General features: G+C 50.8%; 2 protein-coding genes and 1 long non-coding RNA gene across 3 annotated transcripts in view; all 3 read right to left on the bottom strand.

The window, feature by feature from the left end:
• The window catches only part of LOC113958263 (keratin, type I cytoskeletal 13-like), a 4761-nt gene extending 2516 nt beyond the window's left edge, over positions 1-2245 (bottom strand). The window contains 3 exon segments of the mRNA XM_027666384.1: positions 1-44; positions 374-456; positions 1373-2245. The exon segment at positions 1-44 is cut by the window's left edge and continues 10 nt beyond it. Coding sequence (XP_027522185.1) covers positions 1-44; positions 374-456; positions 1373-1945 — 700 coding nt within the window. The 5' untranslated portion in view covers positions 1946-2245.
• Positions 2246-7973: 5728 nt separating this feature from the next.
• On the bottom strand, positions 7974-12007 carry LOC113958259 (keratin, type I cytoskeletal 19-like). Its single transcript, XM_027666377.1, has 8 exons — positions 11462-12007; positions 11023-11105; positions 10693-10849; positions 10445-10606; positions 10042-10167; positions 9721-9947; positions 8677-8790; positions 7974-8157 (listed from the first exon to the last, which is right to left on the bottom strand). Exons 1-7 carry the CDS (start codon positions 11990-11992, stop codon positions 8703-8705), a joined length of 1374 nt encoding a protein of 457 aa, XP_027522178.1. The 5' UTR covers positions 11993-12007; the 3' UTR covers positions 7974-8157; positions 8677-8702.
• A 5491-nt stretch (positions 12008-17498) lies between these two features.
• Positions 17499-18024, bottom strand: LOC113958264. Its single transcript, XR_003531463.1, has 2 exons — positions 17879-18024; positions 17499-17776 (listed from the first exon to the last, which is right to left on the bottom strand). It is a non-coding gene; the product is annotated as an uncharacterized LOC113958264 (long non-coding RNA).
• Positions 18025-18194: the final 170 nt, after the last annotated feature.

Here is an 18194-nt window from a genome sequence, read left to right as displayed (position 1 = left end):
TATCGGCCTCCACGCTCTGGCGCAGGGCCAGCTCCGTCTCGTACCTGCCAAGAAACAAAGAGCAGTCGGTGTCTGACACCACCACGAGCGTTTCTGAGCTCCCACAGGAAAAACAAAACCTTCCCCTTTAAAGACACCACGTGCTGGAACAACAGCTCAGCTGAACCCTCGCTGCAGATCCCTCTGCTTCCTGGGGAGCTCTAATCTCCACTCAAACTCAGCTTGGCATCCCAGACTTTCTCTCCTAGAACTGCCCTTATTAGGGCAGCTCTAGAGGCTTCTCTGTGTAGCCTCCAGGCTGTCGTGGGTCACAGCAGAGCTGCCCAGAGCTCCGGGGGCGGGGACAGAGGAGGGGGCAGCCCGCGGTACTCACTTCACTCGGAAGTCGTCAGCTGTCATCCTGCTGTTATCGATGTTCAGAATGATCTTGTTGTTGTCTATGGTTGCACAGACAATCTGGAAAAAGAACATTCACTCCTGAAACCTCTGCTCTCATTGCTCAGTGCCACCAGACCACAGCCTGTTCTCCCTTTCCTTTTTTGACGTCCTGGGTAGCAGGGATGGGGAGCTGAGGGGTGCAGCACTCACAGGGGTGTTCAGTGAAGTGCAGTGAAGGCATTAAATGATAAAATTCATGGTTCAGGTACAGGCAGTCTGGGAGGTGTAATTAGTGTCCAGCACCTGCCACAATCCACCTCAACCTTTTAAATCTGAATCTTATTTTCACAGATAAGAGATTTAAAGATTTTGTTTGAAGACTTAATGACAGGCTGGTCTCATTCTGTCCCTTTCCCAGATTCTTTTCACTTTATTCTTCTTTATGCATTGACATCCTAAATTTTTGCCAAACACACTTTGTAAACATTTTGAATTTCAAATTGCTCATTTCAAATGTGTTATGGCAATGCTGTCTTTGTTCTTACCTTTAATTAGACATCCTGTATTCCCAAATTGCTTATGAGAGAGTAAACTAATAGAGGAAATGAAGCTTAACTGGAATTCTGCAATAATATAAATTCTGGCAATAATATAATTCAGGCAAATTATTGCAATCCATTATTTATTTATCTTTTAGTTCTTTTCTTGCCACATGTCTGTTTAAACACCTTGGCACTAACAGAATTCAGAAGGATCACTGAGCCCATCCAGATGCATTCCATGAAGTAACATTTCCCCCTTCAATATGTCTGATGAATAAAAGCAAGAGAAACCCTCCAGATTTCACCTCTGAGCTCTGGGGCTTTCCACAGGCAGATGTTATAATGGATGTTTGCAAAGAGCATTTTACAACATTGATTTGTTGCTCCTGATAACGTGGGCAGCACCGGGGGAGAGGCTTTCAAGGGAGAAAGCAGCTGAGAAGGGATGTTACCTGGTTCTGAAGATCTTCGATTTCTTTGTAGTAGCAGCTGTAGTCCCGTGGCTCACAGAAAGGGCCCTGCTTGGCATACCACTCCCTGATCCTGCACTCCAGGTCAGCATTCTCCTGTTCCAGGCACCTCACCTTGTCCAGGTAAGAAGCCAGGCGGTCGTTTAGGTTCTGCATGGTGACCTTTTCGTCACCAGAAAGAAGAATGCCATCACCAGCAAAACCACCTCCACCGAGCCCCATTCCCATGCCCCCTGCCATGCCACCGCCGAAGCGAGCGCTGCCACCGCTGAATCCCATGCCCGGGCATCCTCCGAGGACAGCGGCTCCTAAGCCGCCTCCGTAGTTGCCACCGACCAAGCTGCCGGTGCTCAGTCCCCCTCCGTAGTTCACGCCACCGCAGTAGCTTCTCCCGGAGAACCCTCGGCTCCCGCCTATCCCGCAGGTCGTGTATCTTCCGGAGGAGACCGAGGAGATCCGCGCTCCGCCACCACCACCACCGCCACCAACCACGCAGCTGCCCCCGCTGGTCCTGCCCCTGAGAGAGCCAGTTGTCTGCTTAATACTACAGCTCATGGCGAGGCCCAGCTGCAGCGCCAACCCACAGCCCAAAGCGAGATGCAGAGCGTGATACTGAGTCCGACTGCAGGCTGGCGCTGCCGCAGGTCTGCATTTATACCTTCCAAAGGGGGTGTCACCTGTGGGGTGTTTCTTCTTCCCACGGGGCTGGCTAGTCTGGCTGTTTATGCCAAGAATAAATAGCCCATAGGCAGTTTCCCTCTAGAAATCCCAGTTCACAAGGAAGATACTTTACATGTCAGCAGCTTATTCCAAAAAGTAAAATAGTGTTTTGTGAGTCATCAGCTTTTTGTATGATGCAAACTTTGCAACAAGTCGAGAAAAAAGTTGCCCTAGATTATGTACAAAGAAGAAACATTGGTATTTATAACATCAAAGTGTCTTTTATCTTTTATTAATTTGTATTTATTTCATTCTTAGTCCAATAACCATTTTTATATCACATGCTACGGTAGAGTTCGTGAAACAGAAATGGGAGACTAATAAAATTTCTCATTTCTGAAAAGTGTGAACCACAGTCGTGAACAGATCAGGGACACTGTGCTGTGGATGTCGGTCACCTGGCACAGCTCTAATACCTGCTTTACAGTGAGATTTCTTAGATCAGTGAGGCAGTTCCCCATGGGTTTAATTCCCTGTTTATGGTTCCCTGGTTATGGAAACACAAGAAGTGAAGCTGCTCACACTGTGCAGCTCAGGCCAGCTCAGTGTCCCCTGTGTGTGGGTGACACAGGGCTGATGTCACCTGCAGTGTATGAAGGACCTCGCTGAAGTTATTTTTCTATTACTGTAATTGCTGTCCTTGCTGCACCAATTTGTGGTGATCGTAGATAAAGACAGAGGACAGGAAAGGGAGTATCCATGGGCGATGTATCCAGTTCCCTGGGTGGAATCAGATGGGACCCTGTGGGTCTTGGCCGTTACTAAGATTGTGCTGAGCACAGGACAAGGAGGACAAAAGTGTCCTGCATTTCTTACTGAGTTTGTTGGAGCAGTAGCAGGAGTGAGCACAGCCCAACCAGGCAGGGGCAGCCAGGGGAGCCTTCAGAGAACTGGCTCCACCAGTGCCAGTGTCCTTCTCCAGCAGACTCTGTAATGAGAGGATATTCTGCTCTCCAGGGGACGACGGCTTCTGTCCCCTACAGGGTGGAATTTCCATGCGACTCTTACTCACAAGCCACCTTTGACTCAAGGATGTTTGGGTATTTACAGGAGCAGTTGTGATAGATCCTCGTTGGCAGTGAGGTGACACTCAGGGAGCCCCAAGAGCAGCGTCATCTCTGGGAGGAAAGGCAGAGAAAACCCATGCTGGTACCCTCAGACACCTCATGGGCTGGTGGGAAGTTGGTGGCTTCTGCCACCATGGTATGAGAGTGACCCCAAGCATGTTTAGCTGTGATTGTCTTCACACCAGCATGAGTTAAGGCTCTCCACTCTCCGGTGGAGTAATTTATTTCTTTACTTAGATCCGAAATGATAAAAAGCCGCCTACCAAGGCTGGCAGTATCCAGGAATATTATTATTCATATGCTGCAGGGAAATAACTTGCTCGAGGACTGAGCCGGGTCTGTCAGAGCTCAGATTCCTCACTGAGACTGCAGTGCCTGAAATACGAGTCCATCCTCCCCCTAGACACAGCCCCCGTGCTCCCCACAGAGCCCAGACTCGCAGTCGGGAAAATCATGAGTGAAAAGGAGGAGAGGGAGCAAATCTGGCTTTCATCCGTCGTTTTGAGGAATATAATTGAAGACAGGGTGTGGCTGTTGGAGCCAACAGAAATTAATGTAATGCTTGCTTGGAGCTTCGCTTCTGCTGGGGAGGTTTTCAGGAGTTACCCAAGAGCAGACATGGGGCTGGGGGTGCCTTTCTTTCCCTTGCAGACTCTTGGCTTTAGGAGGATGGTGGACATTTCTCTAAGGGTGGACATGGAGCACCTCCCCCCCTCTCCTTCAGCAGCTCCCTGACAGGAAGAAGGAACAGGTCTTGCTCCACAAAACAAATTAGTTTGCACCATTGTACAACCTTTCATTCGTGTCCTAGTGAAAAGGTCCACAGGCTCCCAAATCCCATTTCACCAGGGAAGGTTAGACACGACCATACAGTTCTGCCAAAGTACTCATAATTGGGAGGCAGTTGCATTCTTTGGAGCTTCTCTGGGCTCCTGCTGGTTTCACTGGGATATGTGATGTGTCTGGTACAGCCGGTGCACCCAGAAGCCAGTCCCTGACTAACCTGGCTGTATCTTAAAAACACACTGTGGTGTTGTCCCACTCCTTATGACTGTGTTGGGGCTCGAGGCTCAGCACCGAGGCCAGACAGAGGCTGTGTGGAGCTCACTGGCTCTGTGGTTCTGCTTTCTCTAGCTGGGAGCCACTCCTTGTTCCAAAACATCCCTCAGTACTGGCTTCTTCCCCCATTACACTGATTTCTTTACCTCCACTTTTGTTTTTATTTGTAATCCTGTAGCCTTGGGACACAGCCTTGGGGCAGAATGCTGGGAAAGGACTGTGCAATTCTAAGACACGAACGTGTCCAAAAAGGATTTACAACCTCAGTGTAAGGCAGGAGGAAACAAATGGCTTCATGCAGCTGGAAGTTCAGGAATCCACGACAGGCTGTGGGCCAGGACGATGAGCAGGGGTCACACACAATGTCAGTGCCAACAAGGTGAGTTCTCTGGGCCTGATGGGTGAGACAGTGAAAGTGGAGGAAGAGGTGATAAAGGTCATTACTGGTGCACAGGGATGGGGGAGGCAGCAGGATGTCACATTCCCACGGGATGCTGGTCCCTGTGCCCAGCCCGGCTCCACACGCTCGCCTGGCTTTGCTTATCAAAGCTGATAATGCTCTCCTGTGTCAACTACAAGAAAGGTGTGTCTGGTTCTACAGAACTTTGCTTTCATAAGCATTGCCTCAGTGATGTTTGTGCAACCACACTGGAATATGATTTTATCTTGTCACTTGTAATTACCATTAATCATTTGCATAATGGCCATTAGGCATCACTTATTAAACACTTCTTTGATGTGATACTGAGCCAGCTCCAGGCCTCATGCTCTCATCTTTCAAATGCAGACCACGACTTTTTCCTGGCTAGTGACTCACTGTTTTGTACCACCATGTTTAGCCAAATCCTGTAAGGCAAGTGAAATAATTACCACAGTGGGTTTGGTAACAGCCCGGGCTTAAATACACCTCCGAGACCGAGGGGGTGACTCTGCTTCAGTTTCTTGCTGACTGTTCACATTTGCAGGCTCTGAGCATCTGCAGTGTGAAGTAGGAGCTCAGCAGGACATGGACACAGCTGAGTTTCTTCCTACTGAAGCTCACAGTCCCCCCTGATTCGCTTTGTGAGGGCTGTTGGTTCCTTCCAGCGCCTGCCAGACACTGACAGTGCAGCCAGGCCTCCGGACTGTGCACCTCTGGAGGTTATCACAGCAGAGGAGAGTCCTGGAGAATTCGTTAGGATAGATGGGAATAGTGATGGGTGATGAAACTGCAGCAATTCCAGTCCCTCATGGGGAGCTGAGCATGGTGCAGGATGGGAGGGAAACCGAGGCTGAGCCACAGGGTCAGACCAGAACCTGACAACCTGTTGTGTTCAGGTGCTTCCTGTGCTCAGACACCATCAGAGGTGCGACAGAGCTGGGCAGGCAAAGGGGCAGAGCAGCCAGAGTCTCCCCACAGTGTCTTCTTTTAGCTTTATATCCTACTAAAGTCTCTTAATTTCAATGCACTTTAAATTTGTGGCTCATACTGGCAGTTTAGATTATGTTATTCAGTGCACTGAGCTGAGAAATCTGTTGGGTTACAGCAGGAGTCTGCTCATCTCTGTAGTTCTTTACAAATGTTGCACAAGCCAGTAAACAAAAATCTAAACCCCACAGATAGTTACTGTGGGTGTGAGTGAGACTGTACCTGTCTGCCTGCTGCATGAAGTACACTTTTGTAGAGAAATTACAGTTTATACATCACAGCAGAACATGGCCTGCCTTTCCAAACACACCGTGCCTGTAATCAGGGATAATTGGCTGTGCTGTGCCATCCGGAACTCGTGGCTGATTTCCAGCATTGGCAATTTGCAAAATTAGTTGTTTTCTTTCTGTTTCTTCACTGATCCCTTAAACCTCTGGTGTGTTCACTCCTTGGGGATTTTTCCTGGTGGTGGTGTAATTCCCACGTGCTCTCTGTAGCACACAGACACATCTGCTGCAGCAGTCACAGCGCATTTCATCTTCTGCTTACCAGCCTGAGTGCTGATACCACCCCCTCCTCTCCCTGGGCACCCACCCTTGCTGTCTTTATCCTTGGTTCTTCTCCCAGTCCTGTACCTTCAGCCCAAGTCTCTCTCTGTCTCTGAGATATCCGTTGGTTCTTGCTTTACAAGATTTGCACGTTACAAGAGACAGATTGAGCTGCCACGAGCTGCACGACCCGAGAGCTGTGTGAGGACACAGCAGATATTTGCCTGCAGTCCCTGTCCCTGGTCACTCTTGTCCTGTTGTCTCTTGCACTGTGCCCTCTGCATTTCATGTAACTTCCCTTCTCTGCCTCCTCCTGTGCAGCCTCCACAGCCTCCATCATTTCCCAGGGCTGCCCAGGCTGTGAGCCCTGGGCAGGGAGGGCAGTGTGTGGTGACCTCAGAGGTGCTGTGTCAGCACCGAGGGGGGTTAGATGGCCCCCAGATGCACAGTGTAATTAGTGCTGCGGGAGTGGGGATGCAGAACCGAGCAGGGAAAGTAGCACAGAGCTTGGCCAGGAGCTCGTTAGAGCAATTACCCCACAGGGCTAACGAGTGTCCTGGACAGAGCTCAGGGAGAGGCAGTTCCAGAACTGTCTGAGCTGTTTCTCTCTTTAGAAATGGGCACTAATTTGGACTCATTGTGTCCCCCAAAGCCGCCTTGTTAGGATCCTCCATTTCAGGATTCTGTCTAAGGTTAGTCATCAAACCCCATCCAATATTTCATGAGAGAAAAGGGCTTTCAGAGCCACACAATGAGGGGTGAGGGCTGTGACACCACTCCCAGCCCTACTGACCCATCTCTCAGACACTGCTGCCAGTGAGGAGGGACAGGCTGCATCCTGAGCCTTGGCTTGCACACGCAGCAAAATGCAGTCGTGTTCCTGGATGTGTTTGTCATTCCTTTCACTGGGGTAATAAAACAGCAGCAGCTTTTTTTTTCCTGGCTGTTTATTGTGTCTCACTTTTAAAAAACTTCTCTCCCACATATTAATTTGTCTCACCCTTTTATCTTCCCACATGTTGCCAGCTGGTTCTTCCTGTTTGCCTTTTTTACAAATCCATTTAGAGGTTCTTTGTTTAGTGTTTTCTCTGGGAATTGTTTGCCTCCACCAGAAGGGCGTGGACAGTCCAGCAGAGCCTGGCTTTCAAAATTCCTGCTTTTCAAAATTCCTGCTCCAATTATTTGGGAAAACTTGTTATTCTTGATTTTATCCTGCTAGTGCACATCCATAATAAGTCATAGGTGTTGTGTGCTACATTATATTATGTGATATTATATTATATTTTATTATATTAGCACACACCCACTTTAATGAGGACTCCTTTTTCTCTCAGAGGTCTCTCAGTAGAAGACAGTCAGACAGCCTGAGAGTCCCTCCCTGCCCTCTGCCCAGCCTCCCTCCATGTTTCTTTCCACATCACCTTCTACCTCATGTCTTAGCAAATGCCTCCTCCTCTGGTAGCAAATATCCCTTTCCACAGCACGGGCTGGTCCCTCTCCTCCACCCTCCATCCCCTCCTCAGCCTCTGAGTTCAGCAGGAGCACTGATGGGGACACAGTTTGTTTTCCTCTCTCCCTGCAGTGACGGGTGTGTGGATGGAGAGCGAGGGTGGATTCCAACCAAAGCTGTGCCGTGAATATCAGTGTCTGCATAACTATTTTTTTTAAATACTTGTATATTAATTTACTTGTAGAAATTATTTCCCAGGTTGGAGGCTGTGTTAGTAGGAGCAAAGTTTTATTGGAGACAAGCCTTGGTTGCTGTCAGACAACCAGCACAGCCCTGGGGAGCCCGAGTGAGGGGCAGTGCTGGGGTCAGTGGCTCCCATGGAGTCCCTTCGGCTGCTGCTGGAGCACAACTGAGAACACCCAGGTTATTCTTGCCTTGTTCTTCCAAATGGCTTGTTCTTCACAGCTCCTCAGGGATGTGCAGTGGGGCTGAGGGACTCTCTGGTCTGCAGTGACCTGAGGGAGAGCAGGAAGCATCACTTTTTCAGGGGGTTCTGCATATGTGCCTTTCTCTTACACACCCTTGCTCTTGTACTGACCTTCCTCTTCCCTCTTCTCCCCAGCTCTGCTTGATTTTATACCTTCTCAAAGAGCTGTGACTGACTGATTCCCCTTCCAGTTCCTCATTCCCATGTTGTGCTGGAAGTCTTATTTAACCACAGCTTTACTGCTGGGCACTCCCCAGTGTCAAACCTAATTTCTACAGAGGTGTATAAATGTCCCACAGCTGCATCCCTTGCCACTGCTTCCCACCATTCCTTACCACTGCTTCCCACCATAGCCCAGTTAATCCCAGTGCTCCACCACCAATGGCCACAGGCTCCGACCCAGCCTCTTTCCAGGGAAAAGACACCACCTCCAACCCCTCTTCACCCAGAAAAGCCCTGGAGGCCTCTCATCCTCCTCTTCCCCAGGTTCCCAGCACTGAAGGGGCAGCTCATGGTCCCACTCCCCAGCTCCTGGAGGACCCCTCACCTGGCAGACCCTCTCCTGTGCCGGGCTCAGGGCAGGCAGGGCTGGCACAGAGTGGCTTTCAGCCCCCCGCTCCTCCCAGCTGATGTGGCAGCGACTCCTCTTCCTGCTGGCCCTCTGTGGAAAGGAGACAGCTCTGGAGACCCAGGCCCTTGGCACTGCCACCCTGGAGATCTCCCCTGACCTGTGCACTGGCTGTAGCTCTGTCTCTTCGGTCAGTGCTGCCATTTCCCCTCCGAACCCCGAGGGTCATTGGCCACCGTTCTCCCACTCCCTCCCTCCTGCCTCTTGGCTGCCTTTGCTTTTCCATCCCAGGATTACCCCAGGCTCCAAGACAAAAACTAACAGTGTCCCTTCGTCCACTGCAACTGACATTTTGGAACAAAAACTGATTTGTCGTGTAACTAATTTAGGACTGGAGAGTTCTCAGGGCTCCACCATTCCAGTGCCTCCTTTTCCAAACAAATGGAGCAGGTGGGTGCCCAGGCTGGTGTTGTGTGTGTGCAGCCATGTCTGGGATTAACAGCCTGGCTGTTTAAAAACCTCAGTCAATGGGAGGCAGAGCAGAGACAGCTGCTTTGCATACAAATTAAATTCCCAAAACTTTAATTAAAATTGTTGTGTGAAGCTGAAAATGTTTAGATAATTTATTGTTTCAGTTAATTTAGCTGCCAGTCCCTAACCCTGCCTCATTCTGGCAAAGCCAATAAAACTCAGTTAATGTGACAGTGTTTGTCAGAGACCTTGCCCAGCTGCCAGCAAAGCTGCCCTTAAAGAGCTGCTGCACCGTGCCAGGGGCTGGGACAGCTCTGGGGGCTCTCCTGGCCCCCCCCCTCCCTGGCCCCAGAATGGTCTCTGACATGCACCCTGGACATTTATCAGAGCCAAATCCTCAGGTGCCTCACAGTTTGCTAATAGGCCCTGTCTGGTAACAGGTCAGCACCGGTTCCTCACCACAGTGTTGCTTTTACCACTGGTATAAGGAACGTTCATGCCCCTGTAAGGCAAAGCACAGGGATTTTGGGGTGCCTGGCTCTGTCTGCGTACATGATGTCGTGCTGGCCGCCCTCCAGCAGGCAGTGGTAGGTCTGGATCTCCTGCTCCAAGCGGCACTTGACGTCCAGGAGGGTCTTGTATTCCTGGTTCTGGCACTCCATTTCCGCTCGGATCTCAGCCAGCCGCTGCTCCACGCAGGAGATCTGGGTCTGCAGCTCAGCCAGGTATTTGTTGTAGCGACACTCGGTCTCCGTCAGAGAGGATTCCAGGTTTTCTTTCTGAGAATGGAACAAGCACACAGGTACCTGGGTTTGCTGCGGGCACCACCCTGGTCACGGGAGCTGCAGGTGTGAGTCGTGTGGCATCCCCTACCATGGTGAGCTGGGCTTGCACGTTGATTTCCAGGGCCTGCAGCTGCCGCCTCAGCTCAGTGACCTGCTTGTTGCTTGACTCGATCTCCTGGCTGCTTGTGACAACCTCCAGATTCACCTCCTCCATCTGCAAGGTCAGAAAAGAGCAGCCCTTTCCTCACGTCCCCACATCATCTCACACCCCGCAGTGCCCTGACCAGGCTCCCCCCCCCCTCCCCATTTACTCTCTTGTGGCCCTGTGACACCATGTGGTGGCCCCTCTGCCACAGACAGAGCACAGAAATCGGGCAGGACAGTTAGATCTGAGCACTCCTGTGACCCAGCTGCTGGTCTTAGGACATCTAATCCCTCACTTTTGCTGTCCCAGGGGGCAGTGCCGGGCCCAGCTCTGGTGGGTGTGGTACCTTGCAGGCATACCACTGCTCCGTCTCCTTCCGGTTGCGCTCCATCAGCGTCTCGTACTGGCACCGCAGATCCTCCAGGATCTTCCTCAGGTCTGGGCCAGGGCAGGCATTGACCTCCACGCTCACATCCCCGGTCGCCTGTTTCCTCAGGCAGCTCATTTCCTGCAGGGAATACGAGCACCGTATCAGTGATATCAACCCCAGGGGGAGCTTTCCTTCTGTATTCCCTGGGTGAGGGGTGATCCGACCTCCTCGTGGTTGGTCTTGAGGCAGCACATCTCCTCCGTGAGAGCCTCGCACTGCAGCTGCAGGTCGGTCTTGCAGCTGGCCAGCTGGTCCAGGACGGGCCGCAGGTTGCAGATGTCGGCATCCACGTTCTGCCGGAGACCACACTCGGTCTCGTACCTTAAACCACGGGCAGCAAAGGGGGGTCAGCAGGGCAGCAGGGCAGGGCAAGCCTTTCACTTGAGTTTGGGGGAAAAAATCTGCTTTTGACCGTGCAGCGTGACAGGCAGAGGGTTGGGATTTCCCCGTCACCGCCCCTCACCTGCCCTTCCCCAGCACGGGTCTGTACTCACTTCACTCTGAAGTCATCAGCAGTCATCCTGTTGTTATCGATGTTCAGAAGGATTTTGTTAGTCTCCATGGCTGCACACAGGATCTGGAAAAGCAAATGTAGGAAAGGGATTAGGGCTTGCAGCTTCCTCTGGCTCCAGAAGACCCTGGAGGAAACACCTACCCGGGGTATCTTATAGTGATTCCATCTACTGGGATTATTGATCAGTTAGGTGGGATCACAGCAGGGAAACCCTCGTGCCAGTTGGGTGGAGCTGGCTGTGCTGAAGTGTCAGTTCTCGGTAAATGCAGAATTCCCCCCCCTCAGACCATCATTCCATATAAACCATCACTGCACCTGCCCCTCCAGAGCCATTGCCTCTGCCCTCTGACAGGGCTCTTTGCACTTGGGGAAGCAAAGCCCAAGGAAACATTAAACTTTTTTGACGAACAAGGATTTACCTGGTTCTGAAGGTCTTCAATTTCCTTGTGGTAGCAGCTGTAGTCCCGTGGCTCGCAGCTGGGCCCCACCTTGGCGTACCACTCCCTGATCTTGCACTCCAGGTCGGCGTTGTCCCCCTCCAGGAGCCGCACCTTGTCCAGGTACGAGGCCAGGCGGTCGTTGAGGTTCTGCATCGTGGCCTTCTCGTTGTTGGCGAACAGGATCCCATCCCCGCAGCCAGCGCCGGCCCTGGGGAAGCCCCCACCCCCTCGAGTGCAGATGCCTCCACCGCTGAAGCCCAGGGCAGAACAAGCCCTCTGGGTGGCTCCGAAGCTCCCGCCGGCCGCGCTGCCGGCGCTCAGCTGCTTCCCGAGAAATCCCTCGCTCAAACTGCCGCCGGAAAAGCTGCCCCCCACAGCACCCAGGTCGTAGGCAGCGTGTCTCCCCGAGGAGGCGGAGGAGACCCTCCTCCCCGTGCCGGCCGCGTTGCTGCCCGTGCTGCCCCTGCCCTGGGCACAGGTGGTGACGACCTGCCTGACAGCACAGCTCATGGTGCAGCCGACGGAGCCCGGGGCAAGTGCTCAGCTCGCTGCAGGATCCAACTGTGATCCCTCTGTCCCCTGGTCCTCTATTTATACCAGTCCCCGTGGATCGTGCCACTGGAGAAGGGCTGTTTATTCTTCCTCCTTTGTGACCTGGCTGGGAGGTGTTTTTTTTCAGCCGGAAATAATTCCCCAAAGGCGTTTGTCTCCAGAAATCCCACAACAGAAAGATGCTTTGGTTAACAGAAGCGTGTTTCAAAACTACATCAAAAATGTTACTTCCTGAATCATCAGGTCTGACTTGTGATGACAGCTCAACAACAGTGACACAAAAACCCGACGATACCCGAGAGTGCCCGGGGAGTGAAACACCACGGCAATTATCCACCTCCGGCGTGGGCGAGTCCACCCGGAAAGTGAAAGCTGTGGGAAAGGTATCCTATCTGACCGAGCCTGCTCGACCCCTTTGTCACCAGGAGCGAGGGGGTCCCCTCACTCAGCTGCCCTCAGTCCCTGGGACCAGGGCCAGGAGACCACCCTGGACCGTGCAGCGAGGATCTGTCCCATCCCACGTGGCCCTGGGTTGAGGGCCTCCCTCGAAATGCTCTTGGAGAACACAGAGGAATATTGCACTGGAATGTACCAGGCATGATTTACCCCTTCTCTTTCTCCTGCCTCCATCAAAACATCCCCTTGCAGAGGGAGATCCCAGGGTGTGTTTGCTTTGCTGCTTTAGAGGGTAGACAAAATAGTCAAATATTTATCCAAAATATAAGAGAAGAGGATGTTTCCTGAACACCAAACATTGCAGTTCACTGTGAATATTCACCACCACACAGGATAAGATTTCTGAAACAGTAACATGGAGAATTTCAGCAGATGCCTGACTCTGTAGAGGTCTCACCCAGTTCCCACCAGCCCTGTGGAAGCACTCCAAATACAATCTAGGTGTTACATTTAGAAAAGACAAAAAAGACTTTTAAAAAATATATATTAAACCTATTTTTTAGTCCTGGAATGATGAATGGAGGAAGAAGGGAAATAATTAAAATGTTTTGTCATCTGAATCTTTCATTTTATTAATAACATTAATAAAGCCATGCTAATATTGGCTGGCTCTCACCCACGTGTGGTTCAGCTGTGGGTTTGGCATCCAGGTCACCTGGACACGTGGCATAAAGGATGTGTTAGCTGCAGCCTGGCTCACAAATATTGCTTCTGCCATTTGGGTGAGTTCATTAGGCTCGATTTTATCTTGCCACTGCAAACCCAGCGCTCCTGCACTGTGGGGTGGTTCTGTGGGTGCCCATCCTTCGTTAGTGCTGTCATTAGGAAGCGAAGCCGGTGCCAGGGTGCCCTGACACACACAGGGATGGCCAGGCCCTGCCTGGAGCTGGAGTCAGGATCAGCTGCAGCCCGGCCACAATCGGACTGTTTTCCATCCAAGAATTATAAAACTAGAGCTCAGCAAACATTTAATTCCATTTAATCGATAATTATATGGTCCTTCATTTTTCAAGGCCAGGTTGGACAGGGCTTGTAGCAACCTGGTCTAGTAGAGGGTGTCCCTGCCCGTGGCAGGGAGTCGAATGAGATGAGCTTTAAGGTCCCTCCCCACCCAAACCATCCTGTGATTACATGATTTTATGATTTTTTTAAATGAGGAGAAAAAAACACATAATGCGTGGAAAGTTTTGGGGTTTTTTCAATTACTGGAAACTAAGCAGAGATTCTTACTTACGTTTCTTCCTTACTTTTGGAACTTCAGACCTTGCCAAAGGTGATTAGAATTTCTACAGCTTTTGTAAAGGAGAATAGTGACTTCACTCTTGATTTGTGTGTCCTTCACAGCAGCTTTTTTTCCTCTCCAAAATTCAAAATTTTTATTAAAACCAGCTCTTGGGTTTACACCAGAGCACACCTCAGGCCCTGCCAGCAGTCACAGCCCCCATATCATTAAAGAGATTTTCACTTTGTGACGAGACCTGCTAATGACGGCATCTCCATGCCTAATGGAAGCCTCCTTCCAGAATTAACTTTCATTGACTTCCCGACTGGAGTCTGCAGATGGAAATTTTCTGCCCACAGCCTCGGAGCCAGCCCGGGGCGATGCTCTGATGCACCGTCCTCGTCCTCGGCTGACTTGGGAGCCCCTCACAGGCACCACTGTGCCCCAGGGGAGGCAGAGGAAGGAGCCGGGCACGAGGAGCTGCCACGGGCACTTCAGGAGCAGCAGCACTGGCCTGACCAGGAAAAATGACTGCTTCAAGTGACAAATGAGCAGAAGAGCCTCCCCCGGGCGAAGGTGCTGCTCCCACGTAATGAGCTTTGTGAAAAATAGAGAGAAAAGGGATTATAGTTCAGCTCTCTGTCGGCGTCCTGGGCTGTGTGACGGGGGCAGGGGATGGGTACGCTGGCGTTATTCCCAAGGGTGCTCCACGGCACAGAATTACCAGATTCAACAGGGCAATGGAAATGAGAAAGATTAGATTTCCCTGGAGGGAAATCCTTTGGATATTTTAAGGTTTCAGACTGTTTCTTAAGCTAATGCAGATAAAATATAATGTGCCCCTAAGAAGGAGATCCAGCATTTCACGTTATTACAAACAATCCCTGAGTCACCAGCTGTTTTCATGTTCAAGAGAGCTTCCCTGGGGACTCATTGACTCAGACACAGCACCAAAGCCCGAGTCCCTGCTGGTGCACAGACACAGGGAATGCCAGGAGCAGAGCTGGAGCCAGGAACTGCCCAGCCCAGCCCCCGCCAGCTGGGGCGTCTCTCACGGCTCCAGCCCGGGCAGGGAGAGCTCTCTGCCCACTGTCAGCTGAATTTCCGTGTGTCGCTATGGAAAATCCATACAAAGTATTTACAAAGTATTTGCTTATCTGGCTGGTGATGTACCTGTCACACCACTTTCTGCCAGCTGCCATTGGCTGTACCTCCACCCCTCTGAGGACACTGGGGTGCTCCGGGGTCTGATCCCGGCTTTGCAAGTCACTCCAGGCAATTCACTCAGCTCCTCCCAGTCTCAATTTCATGCTTTGTAGAATGGAAACCATAATAACAGTCATCCCCCTCCTCGAGGGCATTATAAAAATAACTCTCTGAGAAGCACAAGGGGCTTCAAAAATTGGAAAGACAATTCTTGTGTTAAGTATTATTTATTGTCAGTGTTCTTGCTGTTTTATATTAAGTTCGACACAGGCACATCGCATAGATTTCTCTCTGTGTCTCAGTCATGAAATACCTTTCAAGGACATTCTTGATTTTCCCTTTTTTTCATTTTGTTGTCCATTCAAGTTTCACCATCATTTGCTGAGGACTTGCTTCTGTAACTCCTGGCTGAATCCTAATGAGGCTTTTCTTCTTGTGCTTGGAGCTTCCAGAAAATCTGAGCAATGCTCTCCAAACCCAGTATTTGTCCTTCTCTTGGAGTCACAATTTGTCCATGTTTCACGGACACAAACTGTGTGTATCAAAGAGTAGTGACAGGCAATAAATTGCCCAATAGTTCTGTGGTATTTTCCTTCTTTGGAGCACTACAGGGATCACTTGTACTGAGCTTGGACTTCGCTCTCGCCTGTGATAACAGTGTTACACTGAGCTGTATGCAGAATTAAGGCCTTTTTCATTGATGCAAATATATGTTGATGAATAAGGAAAACCCCGGGAGAACTGAATCCACTGATTACAAATCTGGGCTCTCCATCAGCTCTCCCAGCTGTTCCCCCAGCTCTCCTCAGGATTTCACCTCAGGCAGTTCCTGCTGATAGATGTAAATATCTCAGCACAGGGTGACAGTCAGAGATAACCAAATGTGCTGCTGGATCAATCTCTCCCTTGTGCCCTCTTGGCTGCAGAAGGAGCCATCCCTCCCTGTGCTGCCCGTGGAGGCAGGTACTCCTGGACTGACATCTTCCTTTAGCCTCCTACTTGTATTTCATCAGTTAGATTTGTGGTTTGCAGAAAGCCTTTCTGTATTCATACACTTGTGGCAGTCTGCAGATGGCTCAAGAGTTAAAAAGCTGCCATTTAAAACTGAAATAACTCTGTTCTGATGGAAAATAAGCACAGCACATTAGCAGTTGTTCTCAGGATTTCCGCCTGCAGCCTTGCCCACTGCCACAGACCCTGACACAGCTGGAGGCTCAGGTACATTTTGCTTGATTTGTTTCTAATTTTTGACATAGCTCTGGCTCAGTCGGCCTGGGAGACTTCCTGTTTCTCCAAGGAAGGTCTGTTATTCCAGAGAGGGAGAAGCATGACACAGTCCATGAACTCTGCGCTCCGCTCGTTTCCTGCCCTCTCTGTAATTGCTGAAGGATGATACAGAACGATAACATCTCACGCTCCCTTTTTCTGGAAAGACCTGGCAGGCTCCCCACTTCTTCGATCTCCTCTGCCTGTCCTGTCATGCCCAGTGTGACATCACCAGCTCTTTCCCAACCTGCTGGGGCAGGGGAGTGCGTGGTGAGTGCTCAGTGGGACCTCAGTGCTGTGGGGAGGCTGAGGGACAATGAATCACCACTCATCACCCAAGGGATGAGTGAGCTGAGCCTCAGCCACAGGAGCTCCTTGTGCGTTGTGGAAGCTGATTTACTGCAGACTGGTCCCTTTCCCTTTGGTCTGAGCTCCAAATCTGGATCCTTGAGGTGGGGGATTAACATGAGCCCGTGGTCTGAGACTGGACAGGGCTCCCAGGTTCCACTGGCTGGAGTGAAGCTGGATCTGAGTGATTCCATCAGGCTTTTGACTCTCCAGGAAGCAAGTGGGCATGGGCACACCCGGTGTCTGCTGCCCAACTGTGTCACTAATCCTGAGTGGCAGCTTGGCCTCAGGCGCTGCTTCTGCCTCCTGTGTTTCAGGAAGGATTTTAGCAGTGATCTACTAGACGTGATAGTGATAAAAATTATTGCTACTCATCCCCGTGCGGATTAAGCAATGGTTACTTTAGATCCTGTTAAGTGCAGCCCTGGGGCAGCATAAAAAGCTCTGTATAAGGTTTCCCTGCCCAATAGTGTGATTTAAAGACAGTCAAAAAAGGTAGCAGGCAAGTGGGGATGAGGTTTGCCAACCAGCCCGACACTGGGCTCGTGTCTCAGATGGAACATCTGGCAGCAGCAGTCTTGCCAAAGTCATTCAAGTTCAGTTTACAGGAGAAAGAGATTTTTTATGATCCCAAGTGAACTGAGCTTTATTTTGTTGGTTTTAATTATCAGTCGCGTGGCACATTGACCTCAGACCTCATCTGTCCATAATTGCCTTTAATTTCTGTCACTAATCTGGTTTATGTCTCAACCATGTCTTTACAAGCAATGAGTTCATTAGAAAAAGCTGTCTCCAATTATCTTTGCTCCAGGTGGAACCCACGTCCCTCCAGGTGAAACCCATCTCTTGCCCTTCCCCTCCTCTCACTGGCTTCTTCTTGTGGTTTCTTAGGACTTTCCCTGGCATGAACACACAACCCTGAGGCTTTGAGGGATCTTGTGTCAGTGATAGACAAGTCTGCAGTTGCACTAGCGAGGAGAAAAAGCTTTATTAAGTGTGTCCAGAGGCACCTGCATGGAATGAGGGTAATACAGGCAGGAGGAGGAGGTGGAGGAAGCTTTCTGGGACACAACCCAGGGCCTCAGGCAGTGCTTGGCTCAGCTCACTGCTCTCCTGAGCCTGGGGTCGAGGGTCCTACTGGCCCTCCTAGCGAGTGGTGAGTGCGACCTGCTCCCGGGAGGAGACCACCTTCCCATCCTGAACCTCCTCGACGATCGTGCGGACCTGGCGGGACGATGTCACCACTGCAGGGGGAAAGGGGGGACAGTTATTCATGGCAGGAGGGAGAGAATTTCTTAACACTTTATCAGATATTGCACATTCTTCAGGAGATGGCAGGTTCTTACCATCTCTGCCGGAGTGTGGGGATATGGCGGAGGAGTACTGGGAGGAGATGCTGCAAGAGAAGCACAAAACCAAAGAGAAGTTAGGGAGAAACATCTGTTGCTGCTGTTATACAGGCTCTGTGTTCAGGCAGGAGGAAAACAGAGAAGGCTCATGGAGGTTGCTAAAAGTGCTGCTACACTTGGCCTCTGCTGGGGAGCAGAGGGACCACGGCCCCCTCCAGCAGGGAAGGGAACCTGGTGCAGCATCCCAGTCCAGGCAGAAACCAGAGACAGAGCCACTGGGCATCCACGGCTGGTGTGAATATGGAGCCCAGCA

The sequence above is a fragment of the Corapipo altera genome, unplaced genomic scaffold (assembly GCF_003945725.1).
Source record: "Corapipo altera isolate COAL_440 unplaced genomic scaffold, ASM394572v1 200, whole genome shotgun sequence".
In the NCBI taxonomy this organism is placed as follows: Eukaryota; Metazoa; Chordata; class Aves; order Passeriformes; family Pipridae; genus Corapipo; species Corapipo altera.
The sequence above is the reverse complement of the archived record's forward strand: the minus strand, read 5'-3'. Positions and strand labels throughout refer to the sequence as shown.

Excerpts from the sequence above, each read along its gene's own strand:
- LOC113958259 (XM_027666377.1), bottom strand. The coding sequence starts at position 11,992 with ATGAGCTGTGCTGTCAGGCAGGTCGTCACCACCTGTGCCCAGGGCAGG. Across the intron at positions 9,948-10,041 it reads TGCAAGCCCAGCTCACCATG|AAAGAAAACCTGGAATCCTC; the intron begins GTAGGGGATGCC and ends TTCCATTCTCAG. Across the intron at positions 8,791-9,720 it reads GGCGGCCAGCACGACATCAT|AGGGCCAGCAGGAAGAGGAG; the intron begins GTACGCAGACAG and ends TCCTTTCCACAG.